The 25667-nt window shown below is 47.2% G+C and overlaps 1 protein-coding gene across 4 annotated transcripts in view; it reads left to right on the forward strand.

The window, feature by feature from the left end:
- PLEKHG4 (pleckstrin homology and RhoGEF domain containing G4) overlaps positions 1 to 25667 on the forward strand; it is an 87973-nt gene that overhangs the window by 4922 nt on the left and 57384 nt on the right. For 3 of the 4 annotated variants that reach the window (XM_075101852.1, XM_075101853.1, XM_075101851.1), the window contains exons 2-4: positions 10132 to 10329; positions 16854 to 19020; positions 24219 to 24434. In XM_075101852.1, the coding sequence (XP_074957953.1) occupies positions 10132 to 10329; positions 16854 to 19020; positions 24219 to 24434 (2581 nt within the window). Of the gene's footprint in view, positions 1 to 10131; positions 10330 to 16853; positions 19021 to 24218; positions 24435 to 25667 lie in introns of those variants that run through there. The other variant, XM_075101854.1, reaches the window with a different exon arrangement.

Below are 25667 nucleotides of genomic sequence, written 5' to 3' on the forward strand. Positions count from 1 at the left end.
ACAAGGTCCTTCTCAGATGCTCAGGAGGCTGGTATGCAGACCCGTTAATGGATCAAGGGGGAAAAAATGCCTGTGGATGTATTCTCCTTTGTGTTTGGGCTTACAACCACCCACGTTTTGGCATACATCCCTTCTGTGCACAAAGACGTCTTTTAGAAATCGCTAGTTAAATCTCCACCCTCCTTTGATATGTATGGAAATAATGGGACATGTGAGACTGTTTGTAGCTTTTTTTTTTTTTTCCAAACAGAAAACAGAGTAGTTTGAAAAGTCTGAGTTTATTCCTTTCTAACTCAGGAGTTTAGTAAAAGCAATGCCCTGAATTTATGACTGATTTACTTAGCTTTCCAGGAGGCATGCATTTAGCACTGTGTCTGAATATAGGGGAAATGTTTTCATCTGACTGCAAGTCCCAGGCTTGGCTGCTCAGGTGCGGGAGAGCTTGAGCATGTGTGTATGTTCCCCAGCGAGCTCAGAGACTCTTGGAGCAAATCCGGGTCCCTCTGACCAGGAGTGCTTCTCCCTGTGTAGCACAGACTGATGCTTCTTGCGGTGGCCCAGGACTAAGCTGATATAGCCATGGCCATCTCTGGGCTGCCTGCTCTGTCCTTCTGGCTCATCCTTCCTCAGAGGCGGCATCTGATCGCTGCTGCCAGCTGCTTTCTCATATCAAAGGTGTGCAGGGATGTGCTGCTTTGAGGAAAGGTCCTTGTGCACTTACTGTTTTCTCATGCAATCAGCCAGCCCCTCCTGGAATTGCCACTTGGCTTCAGAGCAGTTTCTGTTCCCTGTTAATGTAGCAGGACTTGTATTTCATAAGCACGTGGTAAAACAGAGTGTTTAAGGCCAGAAGGAACTATGGCTCATCTGTTACAGGATACTGGGACCACAGAGCATTACCTAGCTCCCACATTGAGTCTGGGAGCTCTCCTTTAACTAAAATACAATCTTTTCTTAGTGGCATCCATGCTCAATTACGGAGGTTGCAAGAGATGGAGAATCCCCCAGTCCCCATGGGAGTCTGTGCAGCAGTTTGTGCACCTTGCAGAGGAAGGGGTGGGAGCTGAACCTGGTCCGGCTACAGCCTTGAGCTCAGAACGTGTGCAAAGCTGGCCCATAAGTAATAACCTAAATGCTGACCCTGTGAAGATCATTTCTGGCACTTGTCAGCTGTCCTGCTGAAGGATTATCATCTCTTTGAGCACAGGAGGCTGCCCATCTGTTGTAAGATGCCCCCAGATGGGTCTCTGCACACAAGGTGTTGGCTATGGCCTAATGCCTCTGACTAAAATGTGTTAAAATGAGCTGACCTCTTTTGGCTAAGAGCTTACCCAGGGTATTTTATAGCTGGCTGGTGTACGCAAATCTTTCATCTGCTTAGAACACCCTGTTATTTGATAGGTGTTAGGCACAACTGGTAAGGGGTACAAGATGTTACTGCTCAGGTTGGTTTGCAAGATGGATGCCAATGTCTGAAGTTGAGAGTGGAGCAAATACTGTAATTAATAGATGAATGAGCTCAGATATCAAAGAGAAAGATTTTTAGTTAATTTGCAAAAAGAGCCCTGTAAAGAAAGGGATTCTGCTGTAGCATCCCAGGACTTGTCTTGTGTAGCAGTGGCCTGGGAAATTCTTGGCTCTATCTGTGATATCTAACTGGATTTAGCAAGCCTTGTCTGAGCCTGTTGTACAGACATGACACTTTGAACATGGAGGTCCCTGGTCGGACCATGGCACATGGTGCCACGGCCAGACTGTTAGTGACCAAGCCAGGGCAGCCTGTGCAGCCTGGTAGTGGGAGCAAAAAGGGGGGCAGCTCTGCCCTGGGAGGTCTCAAGGAGGTGGGAAGGCATATGCAGCTAACACTGAGCAATGAAACCATAGCCGCCATGTGCTTATGCTCTTCCAGCATGAGTCTGTTGCTGCAAAGGGTGTTTTAAAAAGTACCCAAAGCTTTGCATCACACTGAGTACAGCTTTGTTAATTAATTCCATGGTTAGATCTATGCCAATGATATTTTAAAAATAAAAAAAAATCTGCGCTTAGACAGTTATTTCAGATTAAGGACTTAATCCTTTGATTAAAGTAAACAAAAATAAGCTGGTCTCCAGCTGTAGGACGGTGTTTCATACACAGCTTTTCTCACCTACTTACAGGCCCTTGTTTCAGCTGGAAGATGTCTGTTTAAGGACAGGGCTTTGGTTCGTCCTCTCACATGCCCTTTAAACACCTGTATAATTTCCCTGATCTATTGCTAATAGACAGTAACAGGCCTTTGGGAGCAGGGGCTCATTCCTTGCTCTGGATAAGACCTACCTTCTGCTCAGTTCATTGAGAGTTCTGTTACAGCAGGACACGTCCTCAGGAGAAAAGGCTAATCTCCATTTCTCAGTTCTGCACCTCTCTGGCTATAAGAGGACTTTCCTGGATTGTCGGTCAGTGTTTCATCCCCGTTTGGCCTCTCTAATCTGTTCAGTAGTTGTCAGCAGCAATTCTGATGTGTTGGGTGTTGCACAGGCGAAGAAGAAAGCCACAGGCCCTACTCCAGAGAACCTGGACTACAAAAACCTAAAGGAAAGGGTAGAGAGGAGTAATGTGAATATAGAGCTGCGATGGGAAGAGGTGCTGGACTGCTGTGTTTGAATGCACGTGATGCCATTTCCTTTGGGGAGCAGGGTTTGGTCAGGCAATAGTCGAATGGCAGAGCTTGCTGTGCAAGCTGCTACATATATCTGGCTTCCATGGGTAAGCAAAAGGCTGGGGAAGGCCCTGCTTCTCCAGGTGCACAGGCTTTCCTCCCTGAAGGACTGAACCAGGATATGTCTTTGGCAAGGAATAATATGGGAGTTTGGGTATGTTAAGAGCAGGTTTGCTTCTTGTGTTGCTGGATCAGACCCACGTAAACATCCTGCTGGGCTACAGGGCTCTCGGGCTGGGGAGCAGGCACAGATGACTGTTGCTGGTCATGTTGCCATATATCAATGTCTGCGTTTGGCCACCTGAAGCATGCTATGGAGCCATGGATGTGGCTGCCTGTACCAGGTTGCCTCCACCCTCTACTACTGCCTGCATTTAGCCCTGGCACACAGACAGCATTGATACAGCTGTGTGCTAGCTCCAAAGCTTGAGGCTCGCAGGAGGTCATGCTTTGCTTTCAAAGCAATCTGGGATGTCCCTCTTGAGTGAAAACAAACCAGCCCTGGGCTGGCAGGGGGGTCGCCCAGCTTTTTAGGCCTGCCCTTCAGTGGCTCAACGTGCCCAGACCTACAGCACACGCTGAAGCAGTACCTCTGAGCTGAGAAGCAGATACGTATTATTTCCCTTTGTTTAATTAAATGAGAGATCATGAGTTAATCGCTTCCAAGTGCTTGTTTTCCTGCAGTGCCTGGAATGATAATCCCGCACGCTGCCCAGTAGGAGCTGCTTTGGCTGCCTCAGCTGCGTCAACCCAGAGAAGGGCTGGGGGAATTTAGGGAGGCATCTGGAAATGATTCTGTGAGCTCCATCTGCGGAGCACCACTCCCTGCAAGGCTGTAGGACCTGGTTTATCCACAGGCTGCAGAGCTGTCCTGCTTGCCCCAGTGGCAGGGGAGCAGAGCTAGGCTACAGCTGAGCCCCGTGCAAAGGATCCCACAGTGGCATGTAGAAGGCAGCTCGCTTTCAGAGGTACAGCCCATGAGCAAAGCTGGCCTAGGTGAGACTGCAAACACTTTCCTCCCAAGTGGAACTGGGTGCTGTGCTTTTCTCCCTGAAAAGCCTGAAACAATAGCCCAAAGAGCAGGTAGAGCCATTCCTGGTTATCTCAAAGGAAGGTAGTGTAATTAACAGCAGTGTGAATGCCTACCTCTATAGCTGCACCAATTAATAGTACGTTATTTTAGCGAAAACATCCAGAGACAGGCAGGGTGCCGAAGGCAGACGCCCTCCTCCCAGCCTCCCTCTGAGCCTCGGAGTTAGCAGCAGAGGGGGGAGCTGGCACTTGCTCTGGGAAGATTTTTGTCTCTTGAACTCATTGCCGCTGTGATTAGAGTGGCTCAGGAAATGGGGTGGGGAGGGTTCTCCTCCCTGCAGAAATGGAGTGGGAAATCTCAAATTTTGTCAGAAAAACAAGTCTTGTTTTTAGCCAAGGACCTCTTTGAATGGAGAAATGTCTTGTTTTAAAAGGCAAAGCAGCCTGGCTTTCAGCTTTGTGTCAGAAAGTGGAAAGGCTTTGTGGAAAGCCCAGAGGTCTGTTTTTACTGGAAATGAGGTTTCTCACGTCAGCTGAGAGCTGAGCAGCCCCAGCCAAGTGGCACAGCACGGCAGCCTTTGGTGGCGGAGGGACTGGCTAACCTGGCCCTGCTCAGCCCCTGCTGTGTGTTCCTTTTCCCCCAGTCCCAAAGCTGGCTGGGGGCCATGGGCAGGCGCTGCGCTGCGATTCTTGGAGCTCTGCCCCTTCCCAGTTTCTCTGTTATTTTTACTTTCCAGTTCTGGGGTGTGGGAGGGTTGGGTCATCTCTTCCCCCCAGCCTTTGCAAGCTCTGGTCTTCTCTGTCCTGCCTTCGCACAGTCTGTTGTTACCTGGGCAAAAGAGGAGAAAATGAGTGCATGCAGGACGTGGCCAGGCTTCAGGCAGCAGCAGAAGGAGGGGAAAGCTGTGGGACCTCCTAGCAAGGCCTCCCTACTGAGCGGGAGTTGAGGCGCTCAGTGACTCAGAGCTGGGCGTACCATGGGTACCGTTCGCTGTGCTCATGGCCTCTCTGGGCTCTGCTCCACCACCCAGCTATACTCCTTTCTGCCAAGCCACAGCAAGCACTGGATTTAACTGGGGCACGTTGGGATATGTAGTTTCATACTTTGGAAGTCTAGGTTTCTCAAAGCAGAGCTGCAGACCCTTTAGCTAAATTCCTGCTGCAAGGTGAATCCTCAGCGTGTTACATGGGCCGGCCGGCCCACTAGAAATGAGTGTTGTTTGCCTTAAGTCATGGGTTAGTCAAACAGTTAGTCCAGCCTCACCGTACTGATGGTCTTCAGGAGTCTTCAGACAGCATCTGGACTGTCAGCAGGGAATATCTGTGCTTCCTCTTCGTGTTCTCCTTGACCAAGACTCAACTTTTTGTAGACAAAATATTTTTGAACAAGACACTGACTTCTTAGCAAGGTGCTTGGGTGAGTTGTAGGGAAAACCCTGTCAAGGCTTTGTGGGCCCAGGTGGGTCCAGCAGCTTTGCAGCCCTTTCCCTTTCCTCAGCACCAACTTGTGTTGTCCTGAGCCACTTGAGTTGCTGTCCCAGGCGCTTGCTGGGAGAGCGCAGGTGTTCTGATGCTGCACAAGGTGCATTACCCTGGGGACCTTCTCTCTGCTCCCTGGGCAGGCTGACTTCCTGTTCTCCAAACCCTTAGGAGGTTCTCCAGGGTTCAGCCTTAATGGGTGAGCAGCAGGTTCCAAAGAGGAAGAAGTTGAGTCCTGAGTCAGAAAGAAATGTAGCATGGCAGGAGTTCCCAGTAGCTGGAGCTGCTACGTAGCAATCTGTGCCCGCAAAGGTAGGCAGAAAATTCAATCAGTGCACCTAGAAAAGCCCAAGAAGGTCCTGGTTACTCTAGATGCCTCGTAGCAGGCTCCTCTCTCATCCTGCAGCGGCTGCTTGCACCAGGAGAGGTAGACGTGTCCCCTGAGCGGGGCTGGAACTGATCCTGGGCTCTTCTTCATGCTGCCTGCTTTTTAGTCCTGGCTTGGGGCTTCTGCCCAGGCACTTGTGACCTCACCTCTCCCTGACTCCTGGTTCTTGCTGCACTTTGTGATGGGGAGAAGGATTCTTAGGGTTAAGAAGCAGAGCTTTGCCACAGCAGTCTTTATCCCTCTATTAATTTCACATCATCTATGGCTCCCATTATAATGGGGGGGCCACCCTGCTCATTTCTGCACCCACTCAGACCCAAGCCCTCTGCCAGCTGTGAAGCCCTCCTGGGCTCTCTCTGCTCCCCTCCTGTGTGGGACCACACTAGGTTGTTTCCATCGAACAGCTCTGCACACAGAGCTTATCCCATCTGCACATGCTGCTTTCCTCTTCCCTTGCTGTGCTCTAGCTCCCACACCGGCAGGCAGCTGGCTTCCAGCTGAGGAGCAGTGAAAGCCAGTATGGCCAGACATGACCTTAACCTGGGCTTTATTTAGTGACTTGATTTATAGAGGAGTTATTTTAAAAGCATTTTGGGAGGTGTGGTGAGTGTGTGGCAGAGTGGTGGCAGTGAGCTGGAGTTCATAGGTCCTCCCGTGCTGTTCACAAAGAAGCCTTTGAGTCCCAAGACACATTTTGCTTGGGGAGATGCTCTCTGGCTTGGTTGGACAGCACTCCAGTTTGCCTTTGTGCTGGGTGGCTGAAAAGGAGCAAGTGTCCAGGACCTTTCCCATGAGGGGGATGTGGCAATACTGTTGGAGGCAGGGAGGCGTGAAACTTGCAGTCCCTGCAGGAGGCTGCTTTCTCCAGGAAACTCCTGTGCTGGGCTCTGCCAGCTGTCAGGGGCTGCTGTGGGCTGGCTGAAGTGAAAGTGTGCCAGGCCAGGAGTGCCCTCTCCTTGGATCTTTGCTGATTTAGTTTGTTCTCCTCCTCTGTGTGCACTGTCCCCTCATCCTGGTTCACAGAGGTTTCTCCTCATGCCTGCTGGGGGTTGCGTGCCCTGCTTGAGATAAGGAATGTGGTTCATAGGTAGGATGGGCTCTAGACTTCAGGTTTATCAGCCTCTGGAGTGCAGGATGCCGTGCTTCACCCTCCACCTGGGCAAGACCTATCCCTGGGAGACCACCCTGGGTGGGGTGGGAGCACTGAAAACTGGTGTGGCCTCCATCTTAATCTGTGGCAAATGGAGACTGCATCAACCCTTGTTCTGTAGCTGCCCAAGAATGCTGGTGCTACAATCACATGCAGCACGATGGGATGTGGGAATTCACTCCCCTGTTTGGGGCTTTTCATGTGGAATTAGCAGAGATTGGTGAAAACATATCTTTCTATGAAATGGTAGCAGTTGAAATCTTTTTGCTGTCCTTTCAAAGCCTGCACAGCTCTCATGGTTCTGTGGTATAGTCTAGCCAGTGAGAGATACAGCCTCCCTGCTAAGGAGTGCACTGTTAGCACTGAACTCTGCAATGGCTACAGGCTATGGTTATTCTGTATTTTACTAATGGAAGGATAATATATGACTTGGTTTATTTTAACCATATAAAGGATTTTTGATTCGGTGCCAATGTTAATAATTGTCTTGTGAAGGCTTTGCTAAGGCAGCAGGATTGGTGTGAGAACCTTAGAGCAATGCACTGACTCGTGCAAATATTTTGACTTCTTTGTTTTATTTGCAATAGAAAATGTAACAAATTTTTTTTTTGGGGGGAGGATTGATATTGGAAAGAACTTTGCTCAAGCAGGGGAAGAGGCATGGGGGCAGCAGACAGCACAGAACTCCCACCAGCTGGTTTTGACTGAGGTTTTGAAGCTGTGGTGGGTCAGAGGGAAATTGCTTTCAAACACTCAGCAGTAACGCTACTGTGATAGTGTGTCCAAGCATTTGGCTCGGCTCTGTGGTGGCTGGTGCTGGGTGGGAGAGCGCCTGTGCGAAGGCTGGGTTTACCTGACAAGGGCACAGATGTTTGCTAAGACAGGTTGGTATCAGCAGAAGTTACTGGAGCTGTGCTTGCCTTCAGCTGGCTGCACTTGGCCTCTCTGTCACTTCACAAGAGCGCGGAAGAGGAATGATGTGTGATGTTTAGTGTGTTATATCAATAATTAGCAATATTGTTAATACATCCAATTTTGAGAGGCTTCATGTTGGGCTTGGTACCCATTTCCCTACCCTACAGCCCTTTCCATGCCTCTTTTAGCAGGTCCAGGATACCATGGAAAAAGAAGACTTCTTATTTAGGCTGTCCTTTTGGGTCTGTACAACTCATCCCACAGTTCCTTTTGGTCTGCTTTCTCTTCTTATATTTCTTGAACTCTGCTGAGTCCTCCCCTCGCACCCTGCTTGAGGGTGGTCTTGACCAGAACTGTGTGGAGACCTGCAGGCTGTCAGTTCTTGGCAGTTTTCTCTTGACCTCCACAGTCTGGAAGTTTTTCTCTGAAGACCTGTTGCTGCAGAGAAAGAAGTTCCTGGGAATTTCCAGGCTTTCCATTTCAATTAATGGAATAAAAGCTGGGGTTTTATATCGTTCTTTTCTGGGTGGAAAGAAGCTTGTTTAAAACAGCCCATTTGGGATTAAGGTTAAATGCTTGGTCCTGGCGTTCAACGTGTGGAAGCACGCATATAGGCCTCCTGCTTCTTGAGTCCTTGGGTTAAGAATATGAAAAATAGCTCCTTAACCTCTCTTTATATGGTTGCACTGACCTTGAGGGGTATTGCAGGAGGCAGCCGGTCTCTCAGAAGAGTTGCAAACACTTTAGGCTGCTGCCATTTAGCCTTGCTTGTTGCTGACGTTAGGAGAAACAGCGGAAAAAGTAATGGAGCAGTGCTATGCCACAGGCAGTGTGTGGTTTGCCTGTCACCCGTGTTCCCGCAGCTTGGTGCAGGCAGGGGTCGTGGACACATTGCGTGGGTGTCCTCATCTCTCCTGTGCAATGCCGCAGGCTGTCCTACAGGAAGGCTTCACAACAGAGCAGGGAGTTTATATCGTGCTTAAAACACCCAACCCTCTAAAGGAGGAATTTAAAGATTGCTGAGCTGGGTAGCTGCAAGAGATGGGACAGCTTTTTGTGAGAAGCATAATCTTTGCTCTGGCTGTAGGCTGATTCAGGCTTCCTCTGAGACTTGTTGCATTTTCTTAAGCCAGTAGAAGTATCTGGAGTGATGAACACATGCTCCCTCAGAGTGGAAATCAGCAACATGGTTTGCTTCCTCTCGATCCCTTCATCTTCCTGTTCCCTGGTGGCAGTGCAAGCTGTTGTGGCACTGCTTTGTTTAACTTACTTTCCCAATCTTGCTGTGGGACTGAGGTATGTTTTCAGGCATGTCCATGCAGCTGTTCCTGTTCTGCAGGAGGCTATAGGGCTTCTGGGCCAGCGGCCGAAATGCTTTTTGTGTCTCTAGTGAAGGGAGGTGGATTTAGATCAGATGAGGATCTGGCCAGACACCTGAGTAAACTTGCATTTGGTTTTGTAGCAAAACTCATTCCCACTGGCTGTAAAGTAGCCAGAGGGGTTCCCTCTAAAATAGAAAGGGAAGAGGAGATTCTGATCCTCTCTCCAGATGGGTACAGGTGGGTTTTTTTTAATTATTATTTTTTGGCAAGCTCTCTTGATTTACACCCATGTAATAGATCAAAATTTGGCCTGTAGCACTGGAACTGGTCTTAACACTGTGGGCAGGCTCTGGCTGGCAGGTTCTCCTGAATGAAGGTGGAAGTAGGGAAGCCATCGCCTCTGATCCCCAGCAGGAAATGGGCATGCTACGTATTGATGAGCAGGCTCAGGCACCAAAGGCAACCCTGTTCACACGCAGTCTGCAGATCTTGTTGTGAGGCATCTCTCACTGCAGAGAATTCCTGGCTCTTGGAGCGAGCCTTTCATGAGAGGCAAACAGCTTTGAATAATGAGGAATTGCACTGGCGAGCGACTTTTGCCAGTACCAAACAGTTCCAGCAGCTTATCCTCTGCAGGGACTTCAGGGTGCAGCAGACTGAGGAGCTTCAGCCCAACTGTTGCCCCTGCAACTCCCCTTAGCTCATTGAGGAGTGTAACACTGGGCTTTAATATACCCCTGTGCTGGCTGGCACCTCCAGCCCTGGGTATCTGAAACATGAGGCCTGCCAGTCTGTCCACCCCATGATACTCTCACTTGCTCGCACGCACTCACGTGCTGCGGTAATGGTTTAATAGCGGCCCCACCCAGTGCAGTCAGGGAGAAGGACTTGCTGCGTAAGCAAAAGCTGGGAAACCTCGCCGCTGTGTGCAGCGCTCTGTGAGCGCTCCACTCGCGTTTTGGAGAGCGTTTTTTTTTTTGTTTACCTGGAATAAGCAGTGCCAAAAGAAACTAGAAAGGACAGCAGTTTGCTCCTTTGATCCTCTCTCCTCCTGCATTCAGAGATGGCTGCGCTCCTGGGTGTAGGGCTCATCAGGGCACTTGGGCATATCGTGCTGTGGTACCGCTAATGTTTTCTCTCTTGGCAGGACTCGGAGTCACTGGACGGTTGCATCCAGAGTACGTTATCAGCACTCTACCCTCCGTTTGAGGCTACAGCAGCCACCGTTCTGTGCCAAGTTTTTGATGTGGTGGACAAGACGTACCGTGGAGATGGACTGCGCTACCTCATAGACTTCCTGATTCCAGCCAAGCACATCCTGCAGTGCATTCAGCAGGATGCCTGTGTGAGTACATCATGCTCTCTAAGGCCTGTGAAGGCTTTCTTGGAGAGCTTTCTTTCTACTCTCGTATGTAAAACGGCTGGCAAGAAGTGCTGTATGTACAGCAGCCTAGGTGGGAGGGCAGGCAAACAATTAAGAAACAGTTGAGAAATTACTATTGAAGCTTAACTGTGCAGAGATCAGATGTGGAGCAGTGCCTTTGCTTTCCATAACCAGGAACACCGAACAGGAGGCTTAAGGGATTCAGAGGAAGAGGTTTAACAAAGCGTTTGCTGGATATGGTTGACTCGGGTGGCTTCTAACCCCAGCCACTCCCTGGCCCTTTGGATGAAGCTGTTGGACTCCTGCCACTGCCAGGAGGACATGCGGGGCAAAATGCTGCCAGTCAGTGTTTTTCCCAGAACTCTATCTCCCCTTTGATGGTTGCTGAAATGGTAGCTTGGTAGCCCCGAGGAGTCACGTTACATTTGCTGCCAGAACGAGTCCAGGATTAACGTGCTTTACTGTTGGGAGTCATAAATGTTAGAAATGATGAGTCAAACGCCTCCATCACAAACTTGGCTCAAAGTTTGCAAGACGGAGGCCGGGTGGAGAAACCAACCACCTCCAACAACCTAAAACTAGGGTTCGTTCCTCATGGTGGAGGGCAAGGGACTTCTGGGAGGAGGACAAATATTAAATATAAGCTGAAAGGGTTACTTGTTTTTCTCAAGGAGGTGAAATGCTGGGGGGAAACACCCATCACATACATCCCCTGGGAGCTAGTCACCTTGAAAGTGTTCTTGTGCAGTGTTTGTCCCACTGGTGTCACCAGCTTGGTGCCAGCCATGTCTTTGTGAGGAGAATCTAAGGAATTTGGGGAGCTGTGCTCTCTCACCCTGAACACTGGAATAGGAATTATTCCATCGGTTTATCTAGCTGCAGTTTCTAATGTGATGGTGCATAGAGTGGTTTTTCCCCTTTAAAGAAACAGAAGGCTTTTAGTTTGTATGAACTGGTAATTATTGCAAGACGTTTCACGGCTTTCCCCAAACCGCCTCCCCCACTGAAGGAGGTGAGGTAGCAATTTCCCCACTCCCTGTTATCTCAGCAGCTCGCAAGTCCCCAGTGGTGCCCTGGGCAGGTGAGGTGGAGGGGTGGGAAGGCAGGCAGTCCGGCTTGCAAGCAGGGTCCGCCGCTTGGCACGGCCCTCTGCCCCCCATAGCTTGCGGGGAGCTGGGCCCACAGCACTGCTCTCCCTAAGGGGAGCTGTTTGGGCAGCAGCAGCGCCAGGAAGGGTGCTAGCAAGGGAATCTGCTGGGCAGGAGGGGGCTCTTCCATGGGGCGGCCGGGCAGGGGCCGGTGGGGCCACGCGCTCGCCACAGGACATAGCCGCCCTCAGGGCCGAGGCCCCTGGGGGACAGGGGTGTGGTGGCAGGGAGGGCCTTGTGCTGCCCAGCAGCCAATGGGAGGACAACTGGGGCTGCAGCAGCCAATAGGAGCATGGGGCTGCCTTGATGGGCATGGTGGTCTTGTCTGAGCCAGGGGACCCTGTGAGGCGGGAGAGGTGAGGGCGGTGGGCTCCGGGGGAGGTCCCTGAGGCGGAAAAGATGAGGGCGGGGGTCACTTGGGGGGGCTCAGGGACTGCCTGGAATATGGGGCTGGGGCACATGGAGGCAAGGGGGCTGGTGGTGGCTGAAGTGCCCTGTTGGAGGGGGTAAGCAGTATGGTGGGGCTGCCCTGCACATGCAGCACTGTTTGGGACGTGTGGCAGGGGCAGGAGCCGTGCTTGGAACCACCCTTCTGTCACCGGCCCAGAAATGGGGGAGGACTTGGAGCCTGCCTGGCATTCCCTGGCCTGCCTAGGATCCATAAGGTGCCCGGCTGGTGGGGGTGGTGTGACAGCCACCTCCAGTGAGAGGCTGCACAGGGCTTAGCATTGGGGGCTTTTGCTGAGGTGTGAAATGTCTGGGAGAATGGACAGCAAGAGGCAGAGTGCAGGCACAGGCCTCTGAAAGAGCACAGCTGGATGCCCCTGTGAGCCCCTTCTTTTGTCTTCACTTAATATGTCTGGTTCTTTAAAAGTTTGTCTGTTTTTTAGAGAGTCTAAACAAAAGCAACGTTTCCCCCCTAGTCTGTAGTTCAGCTTGGCCATGTGAGCTTTTCCTAAACCCACTAAAGTAATAAAAAGTAGCTCCTGTCCAAATGGCTACTGCAGGAATCCTTGAGAGGTGGGTTGGTTGTTTTTTTTTTTTTTTTTTTTTTTTCCAGCCTCTGCAGTGACAAAAGTATAAGTGGCTTCATGAAGTGTTAGATAAGGTCACAGGCTTCAGCTTGGTGTATTAAAATCAATGGCCTGTATGTGATTCTCAGGGGCTGGAGAGGTGTGTGCAGCACAGAGTCAGAAACCAGATTTTGCCCCTGGCCTTCTGATGACATCCTGAGCTAAATGGACTGTTTTTCTGTTCCAGCCTGGCCATCCCCATAGCTCTAGGAGCTACCACCTTTGTTCCATCTTTGTTGTTGGTGCCTGGCTCTTTCTTCAGAGGCAGCTTTATTCCTCACTGCAACCGCTAGGCATAGAGTCTGTTCCTGGCACTCCTCTGATGAGGCTGGTTTGGCTCTGTAGCGATTGGATGCAAGAAGAGCAAATACTTGAGCCTCAAAGTGAAATGTTGAAACAACTGAAATAAGTCTATTCATGTAATCTTCCCTTTGAAAGTGCTTTTTTGGAACAGGAACAGCAGGAGGATGCTCCACTTCTAAAGTTCTAAAACTAAAATGTTTAGGCTGTTAAAGGACTTACATTTCTGCTTGGACATTACTCTTGCTCTTGCTGCAGTTTAGACTGTGGCTTTGTAGGGTTGTCCAGAAGCTTCAATGTGTTCTGTATTTTGGTTTTGGTGATCTTATTGCTGAGTTTTCTTCTGCTTGTCAGTCAGTAGGCAGAGGTCATTTAAGCGGTGAGGTTGGCCATTTGTACATTAAAAAATCCCAAACCCCCCAAATAGGTTACTTTGCATGCAGGTTTTAACAGAAACACTGTGGCAGGTACGTGCAGATGGAATTGAGCTTTGTGTTTATGTTACTGCTGATGGTGATTCTCACTTTTCAGTCATAAAATATTTGTAGTGGTTTGGGAACTGTGGGTTGTTTTTTTTTTTTGCCTGCCTCTTCTTCCCTCCCAAAGGCCTTTGGTACAGATGGCCTTAAATATTCCCTACTAGGGAATATTCTAATGACAGAAGAAGGGTTGATGTGGTCTGGTATAGGGTGTAATTGTGTAGTCTCTTGTGGAAAGTAGCACATTAGCTTTGGTTTAAAACCTTGTGTACAAAATATTTGGCTTGGGTACTTACTGCAAGAGATATAAGCTGTATTGACAGAGGTGCTGGGTCAGTCTTGAGCTTGATGGAAAAGTCAGTGAAGTACGTATGGCCTGAGACTTGCTGAAGCCAGTAGCAACTTCTGCACACTGTGTGCTGTAAGAGGTGGTCTTGGTTTGCTGAATTCCTCCATGCTGTGCAAGAAAGAGAATAGTTGGTGTAGAGGGATCTGTGTCTTAGAGGTCAGAAAGCACAAGAACAGACTGAAAAGCTTAGCTCTCTGTGCCTTGGAGGGAATACAGGCAACTGTGTCTTAGATTTTAGGCCTTTAAAATTCTAAATTATTAAAGAAAGGGAGGGGGCGGTTGCTCTGTGCTCAAGGTTAGAATATAAAGATAATATTAGTACGATTCTTCAAACACATGACAACTAAAGTAAGATTCAGTTTAGTAGTGGCACAACAGTAAGGCAGCTGCGCTGAGTGAACAGAAATAAAACTGCTGTGACTAAAGTAGATCTGGAATGGACCCTGTTAAAGAAAAGGGACAGGCTGTTCTCCATCCTGGAATATGGAAGAAGTTACCATGTAATGCTCAATGTGTGATAACAGGGATTTTGATTGAATCTGTTAAGTCAGGGCTAGAAACAAAATAGAGAGAATGAGCTGAGCATACAACAACACGCACGGAGCAAAGACTAAATTAACTGACCCATTAAAAACTGGATAACATTTGTTCATGTGATGTGCTCCATGGCAGGCAGCATAGGACTGGCCGTTTTCAAAAACCAGTTCTCCCTAGAGAGAAAAGTTTTGTTGTCTGATCTCTTCCATAAAGGATTTATTATGGAGTCATATGGAAAATTAATTACTGTGTCAAAGGGATGGAGGTTTATGCAAGTATTGCAAGATGGGTAACAAACTGGTGAAAGGGAGGGTGTTTGTACTGCAGTGAAAACTGACTTGGAGACAGGAGTCATGAGACACATATTACTTCTCATCCATGACCTTGACATAAAAAGTAAGAGTATGCATATTACAGGCATTTGTGATGAAACCAGTCTGGGAGGTGTGAACAATAACATAAAGGAGGAGGAGGGTGATAAGTGTATTACCCAAGATGAGCTCTAAAACCTTGTACTTCTGTTTTTGTAACAGTAGATTCAGAGTGCAAACATGTGCCTCCACAAAATAATAGGCAGAATTTCTGTTGTGAGCTGGGGTTCATCAGTTTGGTGAGAAAATCTAGCAGGTGCCTGGGTTACCATGGGGGCATGACTGGGAGCCAAGTGTGATCTTAGCTTTAAGAGATGCTTCTAGCAGAGTTGGGAAGTGTTGGTGCCATTACACGCAGTATTTTGCAATGCTTTGCACAATGAATAAGTGTGTGTGTTTTGGTTTTTCATTTGTTTTTAAAGAGGAAAAGAAAGGCATCACCAAGGAGGTGCTTCAGGCAGGCCTAAGAGATGATCGGGGGTACCTGTTAAGATGATGTGACGTGGCTTAATAATTTTAAGCAATGGGAGCACATCCAGAGAATAAGCTCCAGGGTTGAGGAGGAGTAGTTATTGAATCTGAAGGATGATTTGGGCTTCCAAGCCTCTGAGCAACTTTGCATCAGGTGCAGTGAGGATAAGAAACCCGGCCGGGATGAAGGTAAAGCTTGATGAACATAGGAAAGAAATTACTTAATGCTATTACCTATTGTTTCAAGGTGTGTGAGGATCCAGGAGGTTGCTTCCAGTTCTGTGGTTTCTCTGCTATATGGCAAAATGTTTGAATTAAAGCTTTTTATTTTTTTCTTTCATCTGTTTGGCCTGCAGAATGCAGCATTTTTATAAATTGCTTTCTCTAACAAGACTTCTGTGTGACCATGTAAGAGAAACAAGCTAAAATGTCTGGAGTCTAATGCTGCCAATGCTAAAGACTTTGGGCTTTCAGATAACAGCTTTCTAATTTAAGTATTGCATCCGATACAGGTGAATCATCTCAAAGCCCTTGTCATTTACTTTTTTTGAGGTTGTTATAAAGCTGTGAGACTTGTCCTGAGTGCTCCTATGTTTTGGGAATGAGGAGGTCCCTGTTATGCTAAGCGTAGTTCCTCACAGCTTGCTGATGGGACTTGCTGCTTGCTTTCTCTGTGGTCCTGCTATACTTTCCTCACTTGCTGCCTCCTTTCTCCCACTTTGACTTAGCAGTATCTCCTTCTGTTCATTGGTAGGTTGCCATTCCTTACTGCTGCATCCCATGTAACATGTCCCTACCTGACTTGTATAGGCTCTGGATAGCACCAGATGAGTGGGGTTTTTTTGGTGTTTTTTTTTTTTTTTTTTTTTTAACCTGGCTCCATGCTCTTCAATTTGGCTTAACCAAAGTTAGATGGGACATGCTGCATACTCCAGCAGACCACATTAGGGAACAAAAACAAGTCCTCAGACAGACCTTGGTATCTTATTCTGCCTTCCCTCATCAGCAAAGCTCTTCATTACCTCTCTTCCAGCAGACCTCAGTCTAAAGACCCAACACTGCTTCACCAGACAAAAGACACTTTGTGGTGCCAGGCAGACTAGTGGCATCCTGTCTGAGGAGGTTTCTGCATCCACAACCTCATTCTGGCAGTTGGTACCAAGTGTAGTTGGTATAATCTAGAGCTTACTGTGGATGCTCTGGGAATGATGCATAGATTTTGGCCACCTTCTCTGTTAAGACTAGACAGTCTTTAGTTGAGGACAGTGAGTTTTGGCTGTGAGTTGTAAGCAGACTGCCTGTGTTTCTCTAATGGCACTTGGTTAGGGATGTTGTGCAGTCTGAATTTTCACTTTCTTAGTCCAGTTGGCCCTATTGAGTCAGAAATGAGGTAGAGACAGGGTCTTCTGGCTTGAGCACTGGCGGGTGAGGCCTCCTGATTTCTCTCCCCTGGGGTTCTGGGGCTTAGACCTCTGCCTGTCTGTGCTGACCCAGCTTTAAAACAGGGCTAACACTTCTGGCAGCTGGTTGGTTCATATTCAGATCCTGAGATAGTGGTGTTTTGTGTTCATAGCTTTTGTTGTTTCCGCTTTATAAAGAGAAGACCTCAGTATGGAAAACTTCCTTACACCAATAACCAAAGACCCTAAACTGTTCTATTGTAACAGCTGTGAAGGAGAAGCATTGATCTCTCCTGTCCAAAAGCTTGAGCTGAGATCTGTTCCTGATGCTGAAAACACTTTCTCTTTTCTCCATAGGTTCAATACTGTGGCTTGCTGTTTCGCCATGAGGGCTGGCCCCTGTGTATTCACGAGAAGATTGTAGTCCAGCTGGCTTCCATTGACTGGCGGATCTTGAAGCCTGGTGACTTCTACCTGCAGGTGGTCCCCTATCTCAAAAAGTCTCCGCGAATTGTACTGAAATGTTTGGCAAAAGACAATCATAATGTAGAGGAAGTCGTGATTCCAGAAGTTTCCTATACCTCTATTTTTACTCTGGAATGGTTGAGTACTATCAATGGAGAGCGGATGGGTATAGCACTGGAAAATTGTTTACTAACCACTGATGATAAAATATTTCGTGTCCCCTGGGATAAAGTGGTTAAACCTGAATTTATAAGTAAACCAAAAATAATTGAAAACAATATCATCTCTCCAGAAATAACAGAGGAACCTTCAATTCTGTGCCTCCCCATGGACCATGCTGAGTGCAGTTCACCAGACCTAGGATCTCGGTATCTCCAGGAACAAAGTCCAAATAGAGCCAACCTGGTCACTAGCAGCACAGCTCCGCAGTTGAGCGAAGCTCTTGTCAATGGTGTGTGTACAAGCCCTGTGCCTCAAGAGAACTTGAAAAGTGACCTTGAAGGGGAGTACATTGAGCTGACAGAAGTTTCACTGCCCAGGTTTGGGCCACAAACAGGCTCTTTAACCCAGTCACTAGCTTTAAATTATCTAACTCAGCCCAGAACACAAGTGAATGCATCTAAAGGCAAGCACAGGTTTATTGTCATTCAAGACAGTACCTACTCCAAGAACTTAATTCAGTCAGCACTTATGCAGAAAGAGCACTGTCAGGTGGACGCTCTGAGGACTTCTACAGAAGTTCTCAAAAATGTAATTCCATTAGAAAGCAACAAAATGATGGCACATGGAGAACTGTCTCCAGAAGGTCAGCTGATATCAGGTGGTCCTAGAAACATGGGGAATAGCCTTCCTGTGACTGAGTCTCCTGCCTGCAGTGCAGAAGATTCATGTGCAGAGCAGGAGACCCACAACAAACACTCAATCGACTGGCGATATGCACTGTGCAGCTACAGCGACGTGTGTGCTGGCGATGGTGTCAACTGCAAAGCACAAATGCCTGGTGCTCCTGGAAACGTGGAAGGAGAAAGTGGTGGTCCTAGTGGAAATCTTGGTGTTGAAACATCAGAGCAGAGTGCAGAAGCAATTCTAGATGCTGCTGCTCCGCCTGCTAAAGAGGAGGTGACACTGAGAGGACATGGAGAACCACTCACTGAGGGTCAAAATGCGGTGACACAGATGGATCCCTGTCCAGTGTCTGTCCTGGAAGCTTCAGGACCGCTTTGCACACTGAAGGAAGGTTCTGATGTTTCTTGCAAGAGTGTCAGTGAAAGTGTTGTGCAAGTCCAGGCCACTACATTGCTTATTGCGCCTGAGAGTTCAGATGTAGGTGTGGAGAGAGGCTCTCCTTCAGGGAACATGGCAGATGTAGGAGCAGTCAGTGCTTGCTGCAGTGATCAGGAAGCAAATCTTAGTTCTCCATTAAATCCTCCAGAACAGAACCAAGGAGAAGTAGATGAATTTGAGCTGGGAAGAAGGGACAGCCCTGAGGAAGTCAAAGAGAGTGAACAAATATTGACTGTAAATGAATATCAGACTAGTCATAGTCACTGTTCTCTCAAAGCTCCTGCAGATGGACTCTCGTCAGATGGTGAAGAGCAAGAGGTCTCTGCATGTCAGCATAAGAAAGCTGAAGAAGCCATACCACTCCAAACTGCTCTGCCAGCAGAGGATGATCAGACCGCAGAACAATTAAATAACAGTGACTCTTTGATGGGCGCTGATGCACAAGCAGAAGACTCAAGTCAGTTCAGACCCCAGAGGTCTGGAGAGAGATGTGAGGAATCACAAAGACAAGCAGCAAACCAGGGCCGTAAAAGTGAAGAGAACTCTGTGCTGAACCCAGAGTGTGTTGTAGGACATGACTTGCAGGGAGGGGAGGAGAACCAGGGAAGTTTTTCTTATGAGGAAAAGTCAAAGACTACAGCCTTAAAAACACTGGAATCCATTGAAGAGGAACTGGAGGTTGGACCACTGTCTTCAGGACCCACCAAGGGGTGTGCAGAGCCCAGCACTCTGCACTCCCACCCAGAGGCAGCTTCTGGGGCATCATCTCCGAAAGGTACAGCGATTGGATGTTTGTGTGGTTATCTGTTTAATAACATGGATCGAAAGCAAAGCTCTCAAGAGGTACTGCTGACAAGTACGTCCGCTGGGAGGCTTTGGGGTAACAGCACAAACTACAGGAAAGTGATTAAGTTTTAAATTTTGTGGCTGGAAATTAGCTTTCTCTTCACAGGTGGGCTTATTTTAGGTATTTTGTTTAGTAGTTCTTTTGCAAATTTACATTGGTACAGAACAAAGTTCCAGTGTAAGAGACCTCTAATTTCAGTTAATCTGATTGCTGGTGACCCCACTCATTACATTCATCATGTGCACATTATGAATGCATGCAATAGGAATATGCAAGAAAAGAATGTCTAACTGTACAAGTCTTTCATAGTTGAAAATTGGCTTTAGGAAGATAGTTGTGGCAAGAGGAAGAAGCAGTGGATGCCACAGTAAAATATTAGCTGTGTAACGATACCTGAAGATCAACAAATGTGTGCTGGTAACTGATTTAAGAAGCAAACTGCAGAGTTGAGGGATTCCCCCCTCTTCCCTGCCTTACCCTCTGGCATGCTTTCTTTGGCTTGGTTATGTTTCAAGTAGGAGCTGTTTAACTTGAGTGGGAGAGCACAGAGAAATTAAGCATGTAACTTTGACTCAGTATGTTCAAGCAGGCATTGCCCAGGCTTCTTGATGCCTGGGTTCCCGTGCTGGAGCTGTGCTCCTTCAGAAGGAATTGAAGAAGCAATCCAGTCTTTCTGCCTTTTGCACTGACTGTAGGCAGGCAGTATGTAACCGGATGGGCATGATGTTGGCTTTGCTTAGTTAGCTCTGCTGAGTCTGGAAGGCTGTAGCTAGATATGCAGATCACATCGAGAAGTGAGTCTGTGTGTGGTGCGGGTTGCAGAAACAAGCCATTCCAGTTCAACAGCTCTCATTCCCCGAGACCCCTGCCTAGGAAAATTACCTGGCTTGAAATATTGGAGTGAGGACTTTTGAAAGGGTTGGAGGTACAGACCCGCATTGCTAGAGCACATCTGACTCTGTGGGGGAACAGATCAAGAGTTGGTTGTCCTGGGACGGGCTGCCAGTGTAACGCTTGTGCTGGTCCTAAATTGTGCAGATAGGAGCCTACATCATGGCTGCGGCACGACTCCGTTTGGCTGCAAACACAGCTACTTGCTCAAGTGTCTAAAAGTCACATTTTACCTGATGCCTTAATGCAACCTCCTAATGGAGCTAAAGTGTCCATTGATTAAAATGAAATTTCATTAACACCTGCACCAAAATATTTAAATTCCGTAATTAGGTAAGCCCACTGTTGTCAGGCATTTCTGATACTTTTGGAGTGACAAGCATTTCTTTTCTGTGAAATGGAGGGGAAAGCTCAAAAGTTTCCTTTTCTGAAGTGTGTGTCTCCCTGAGCAGTACCACCATGAGCAGAGAAAAAGAGGTCACCTTCTGCCTACCTGTAGCTCTTGGGGGATGTGTGCCAGTAAATAACCACATGGTGGCTATCCATTCCCCTGATCAAGCTGAACCTGGCTTGACTTCATGTTTACACAGGACTGGACCTCCAAAAACCTAGGCTTGTGTTGAGTGTTGGGTCTAGGCTTTCCTCATGACTCTAGTGGCTGCTTGTTTGGTGTTCCCATCTCTTTTGTCTAAAATTAGCCAGGTCCAGCTCATGTATGAGAGAAGTGTGAAGTTCTTGCTGCTCTGTAGGATGAGTCTTGGCCGCTGCTGCAGATTTCAGCAACGTCAGACCCCTCTGTGGTATGTGTGGAGTTTGGTTTTAATGAAAGACAATGTAAATGTTTCTGGGGGTTTGGCTGAAATAAGGGACGTGTTCATGGCCCAACTTTGATGATAAACTTTGGCATTGCAGTTAAAAAAGCCCCTGTTACCTCAGAGTTTGTAAAGCAGAAGAAACAACCTAAATCATCAGAACCCCCTCCCCCAAATTGATGAACCAATTTCTTTAAGGCATAGGACAGCTTAAATATCTGTTAAGGCCGGGAGTATTTCTTAAACGCTATAGCTGGTACTGTAATAAGCTTAATCCATTCAATTACATTTGATTGCTTTGAGATCCAAATAAGCCACCCCTTATCTAGCCCCATTAAACCCTTAGAAAGATAATAATACGATAATTCAGAGATAAAATTACAAAGTGAAGCTAATGTCCTACTCTCAGTTGTACAAATGGATATTTATGTTCCAGCCAGTCAGTCTGTAAGCAAGTTAAATTGTCTGTAACTGTCTCTTGTTGAGGTCATTTTGCTACTTGGATTGGAAACTGCGGGTATCTTGCCTGAACTATAAATAACAACAAAGCTTAAGCTTTACTGGGCCAATTGAGATCTACAGTTCACACCTCCATAGTAATAGGCAGACACGATTTCTTCTCTGTGAGGTGGAGGAGCTTTCTTGTTATGGCAGACATTGTAGATTATATCAAAATACACATTCAGAACTGGGGCATCTGAGTTTGCTGAGCCTGCAGATTTTTTCCTTGTCCCTTAACTGTCTCCCACTCCCAGTCACAAACTGAGCTTATTTTCTGCACAGATGTGATCTAACTTAGAAAGATTTTGAGTCAAATGTGAGCTTTTTGAGTTGGTGGCTTAAAATTTACACTGGTTCCATTCACAGAAAATCTGACTGCTTTTTTTCCCTAATGACTAACTTTAAGTGAAAGTGAATTTTGAAACTTTGCAGCTCTGGAAAGAGTTCCTATGTTTTGGGGGTAGAAGATATCTTGATAGTCAAGAAATAGACTGGAAAGCCACACTGGGGCATATTCAGAAGCACCTGTTAGGGCGTTCTGTTCCCGCTCCCTGTTACTACGTGGTGTTAGCATAGATGATACTGGTGCCGGAGCAGTTTGCAGGAAGAATGCTAATGTCTCTTTGAAATGCATACAAGCAAATTCTCCTCTACCACTTCCTTAACCTCAGGGAAAGGTGGAACCTGCAAACACGGCAAATTCAGATGTCCCAGTTCTCAATTTGCTTTTTGATGTAATCCTCCGCATTCTACAATTTCCGCTTTAAGTGCCTCCACCCTGGATTGCAAATAACAAATAGTGTGCTTGGGCCTGTTCAGTGAGAGGTGGGGTCTGCAGATCTGAACACAGCCTGAGAAGCTTAGGGAAGAGGTTTCTCTGGGTGAGATGTATGTAGTCTGGAGGCCACACAACTCCAGCAAGGTTTCCCTGAGGCTGAAAAGCTCTGGTACCAAGACCGTGTCTGGTGGGCTGAGCAAAATGCTTCTCTCTTCTAGCTTTTGGGAGCTGCTGCCTCATTCCTAAGAGATACCCAAGGCAGGGCTGCCACGTACATTTATTATGTCTCTTCTTTGCCCTGGTATGATGCCTTTCGTGTAGCTATGTTCCCTTTGTTGTCATCTTTAAATGCCACCTTTTGGTCCTCTTTGCAGGCTTTCTTCATTTAATGCAGATTCCTCTGCTACAAACTGTGTGGTTCTGCTTGTTGCCAGGCCTTACAGCTCCTTGAGAAGATGATTCTATGATTCTGTCTTCTCCTAGAGAGTCTCAGCCCTTAATGTGAAACCTTTGGGGCACAACTTACATGACTTCCGATCTTCAGGATACCCCATCTACAAGAGATCAGTGCCCCTCTAAAATGCTGTTTCAGGAAGATGTAGCAGTGTCATCCAAGGTGAATGACCTCTTGCATCACTGGAACGCGGAGGCTGAGGTAGTACTAGGAATGGAACTGAGCTCTGCTGGGTCCCAGAACTGCGCAGAGCCCTGAAGCCATCACAGCAGCTTATGTGGTCAAATGCAGCAGCTGCCAAGCTGGGTCCCAGGGGTGCTCCCTCAAGACGAGTGTTACCAAAGAGTAATGAGCACCTACTCCATCATGGTCTCAATGGTGCAGAGCTCTGGAGCCCCTCCTAGTTTTCCCTCGCTGTCAGATAATTTTCCTCAGTGAGCCATCCCGCTCAGGGCACTTCTCTCACCCACTTTAGCAACTTTGAAAGCAGTTTGGGCTGAGCCTCAACCTGTAAATCTCCTTCACTGCTAAAACTTGTATTAAAAGCCACTTCAAGGAATGCTTTGTTCTTTGTCCTGGTCTTTAATGAAGTATTGGAATCTGTTAGTAAATAAACCAAGTCAAGTGTCAGCATTGTTGATGCAGCAGGAAGGTAGGAGAAATCAATTTTAAATAGCAATTAAAATGTCTGACTTCATAGCAAGCAAATAAATACTCCACTCTTTTATTTTCCTAAAGAGAGGTTGGTTTTTTTTTTTGTTGGTAGATATTGAAGTACCAGGATTTGCAGTGAAGTATAGCCTTTTCTTTTGTATATCTTTGTGCCAAAGTGGGATCACCTCGCTGTGTACTTAGGATGCTAAATGTGTATTGTTGAAGATGTATCACTGGCTTCTAATTCTTAAAATTTTGGGAAATGGGGAGTAACACTTCTTATACAGTAGGTATATTTCTTACTTCTCTCTGGCTACTTTTACATGAAAATTGAAACTTCATAAAACTATGTAGTAGCTAAGATAATTTTAGAATTAACTGATTCGGAAAACTTGTGCTTTAGAGCTGAGGTGTCAGGCAAAGGAAACGTTTTCTCCAGCTCTCAAACAGCTGACTGGTGTAATCATCCTGTTCAGGGTTTTAAAATAGGTTTCTGACTTTCACATTAACTGTTAATTTAAAAAGTCTGGACGAGCAGAAGAAGGTCTCTGGCTAATTTCCAACTGATTTGTCAGCCTTGAGTTGACTTCATATTTTCAGGAACTAATCTGAAAGTGGTGTTGGGGGAGTAATTCTGCTCTGATGGAGCAGCTCTCCCTGTCAGAAGCTGGTTTATCAATTCAGCATGCTCAGCTGCTGGAGCTCAGCCAGGGACTTGCACCGCGCCAGACTTTCAGGCTGTGAGCAGACATGTACTGTTTGATATGTTACCTTGAAATATTACTTTGGCTACAGTAATCCTGATCTGAATTGAGTTTTTGTAACTTGCAAACTTCACAATAAATTGGTTTATTTTTTTAGAATTACAGTAGTATTAATGTTATAACCAGTTTCAGAACATATGTGCTACTGGCATGAGGACTGGAGGAGCTGCAGAGTGCTGGGGCTGGGGGCATGTCCTTCCCCAGTCTGGGACTTACAAGGGACCTTTTGGGTGGAGCTCTGCTCTACCTTCTGACTGCTGCTTGTCTTACAGGGATGGTGTCAGAAGGGGCAGAGACGAGGAAAGAAGCAGCTGGCACAGATGTGTTGAAGCCAGTGAGTAAAGTCAGTGCCCTGGAGGAAACCCCAACAGCTAGTACTCCCCCAACATCCCCAGCTTCTGGGACTGCCTGGGGTGGTCGGTCTGCACCTACCATTGTCAAGGATGTGAACCCAGAAGTGCTCAGGAGTGGAGTCGCCTGCCTACCTGGTGAGTAGCTGAGCCAGAATGTGTCTGCGAAGTGTGGTGTGTAGGAGGGCAAGGGAGACGAGCCTGTTTGCGGTGCTGCAGACTGGTGCCAATTCTGTTTCTTTTACCCCAAACCTCTCCAGAAGCAATGATTCTTGAATTCTCTAAAGTTTCTGGATGGGAAGGACAGGAAGTAGAACCTCCCTCTCATGAAAGTAATGTTAACTTGCTCCCAGGAGTCTCAAAATGTTAACCAAACGTGTGTGAGTCAGAAATGCCAAATCTGTGGGCTCATACCAATAGTTCAAAAAGACAAAAGTGAGGGTGCAGCTAATGATGGGTTGGTGGGCCTGACATCAGACCTGGTCGAAACAATAGGAACTTGATTCACTTGGTAGATAATTAAAGGATAGGAGTGTAGAAGATGCTATTTGACAGTGTTCTTGTAAAACCAGTTTTATTCTTGGTAATTAGAAGTTTGGTTGATTAAATGTAGCTGCCTAGATATAACAGATTTTTAGAAAACATTTGATTTCATGACACACAGTGTTGAAAGGAATATCCCAATGACGTGCAGATGAGTAACATGTGAGATGAACGATAGTGTAGCTAAATAGCAGATGACAAAACTAGCTATCAAAGGAGGACTTCCCAGAATTGTTCTGCCAAGATCAGTTGTAGGTCAAATATTATTCAGTGTTTGCATCTGATATGGCACAAGTATCAAATTGCTGCAGATAAAACTCCTGCATGGGACAAATATTGGCAAAGTGGTAAACAAAGCTGAGACTGTTAGAGCAGCCAGGATTGCTTGGTGTGCAGGGCCCACACAAGAGGTCTTTGTGTTTAACCAAATATGAAGTAAAGCAGAGGAAGTGAGATCTACCTTTCCAGAGCAAAACAGCTGTTTGGCAGTGTCTGCATAAGCAGCCTCTGTGGGCTTGCTTCCTTCCACAGCCAGTGAGAGGGTTGTCCGGTGTAGGGCAGGAAGATAGCTACATTTGATCAGCTCAGGAGCTACATATGAGTTGAAAACTGGCCAGAGGGCAGAGAAGAGGTCAGGTGGACCTGTGCAGTGCAGAGAAATTGGGAAGGAGAGCAGAAAGGTAGTGTAGTGATTTCCCACTTTGTGCTGGGGCTGAGACCAATATTGACCTCAGATGTGTAAAGGAAAAGGGATGACTAGCCAGGTTAAGAAAGTGATTTTTACCTCTCTGTACTTGTTGGTGATGCCTCTCAAATAGTTTGGGCTGT

This window comes from Phalacrocorax aristotelis, chromosome 8 (genome assembly GCF_949628215.1).
Source record: "Phalacrocorax aristotelis chromosome 8, bGulAri2.1, whole genome shotgun sequence".
NCBI classification, from domain to species: Eukaryota; Metazoa; Chordata; class Aves; order Suliformes; family Phalacrocoracidae; genus Phalacrocorax; species Phalacrocorax aristotelis.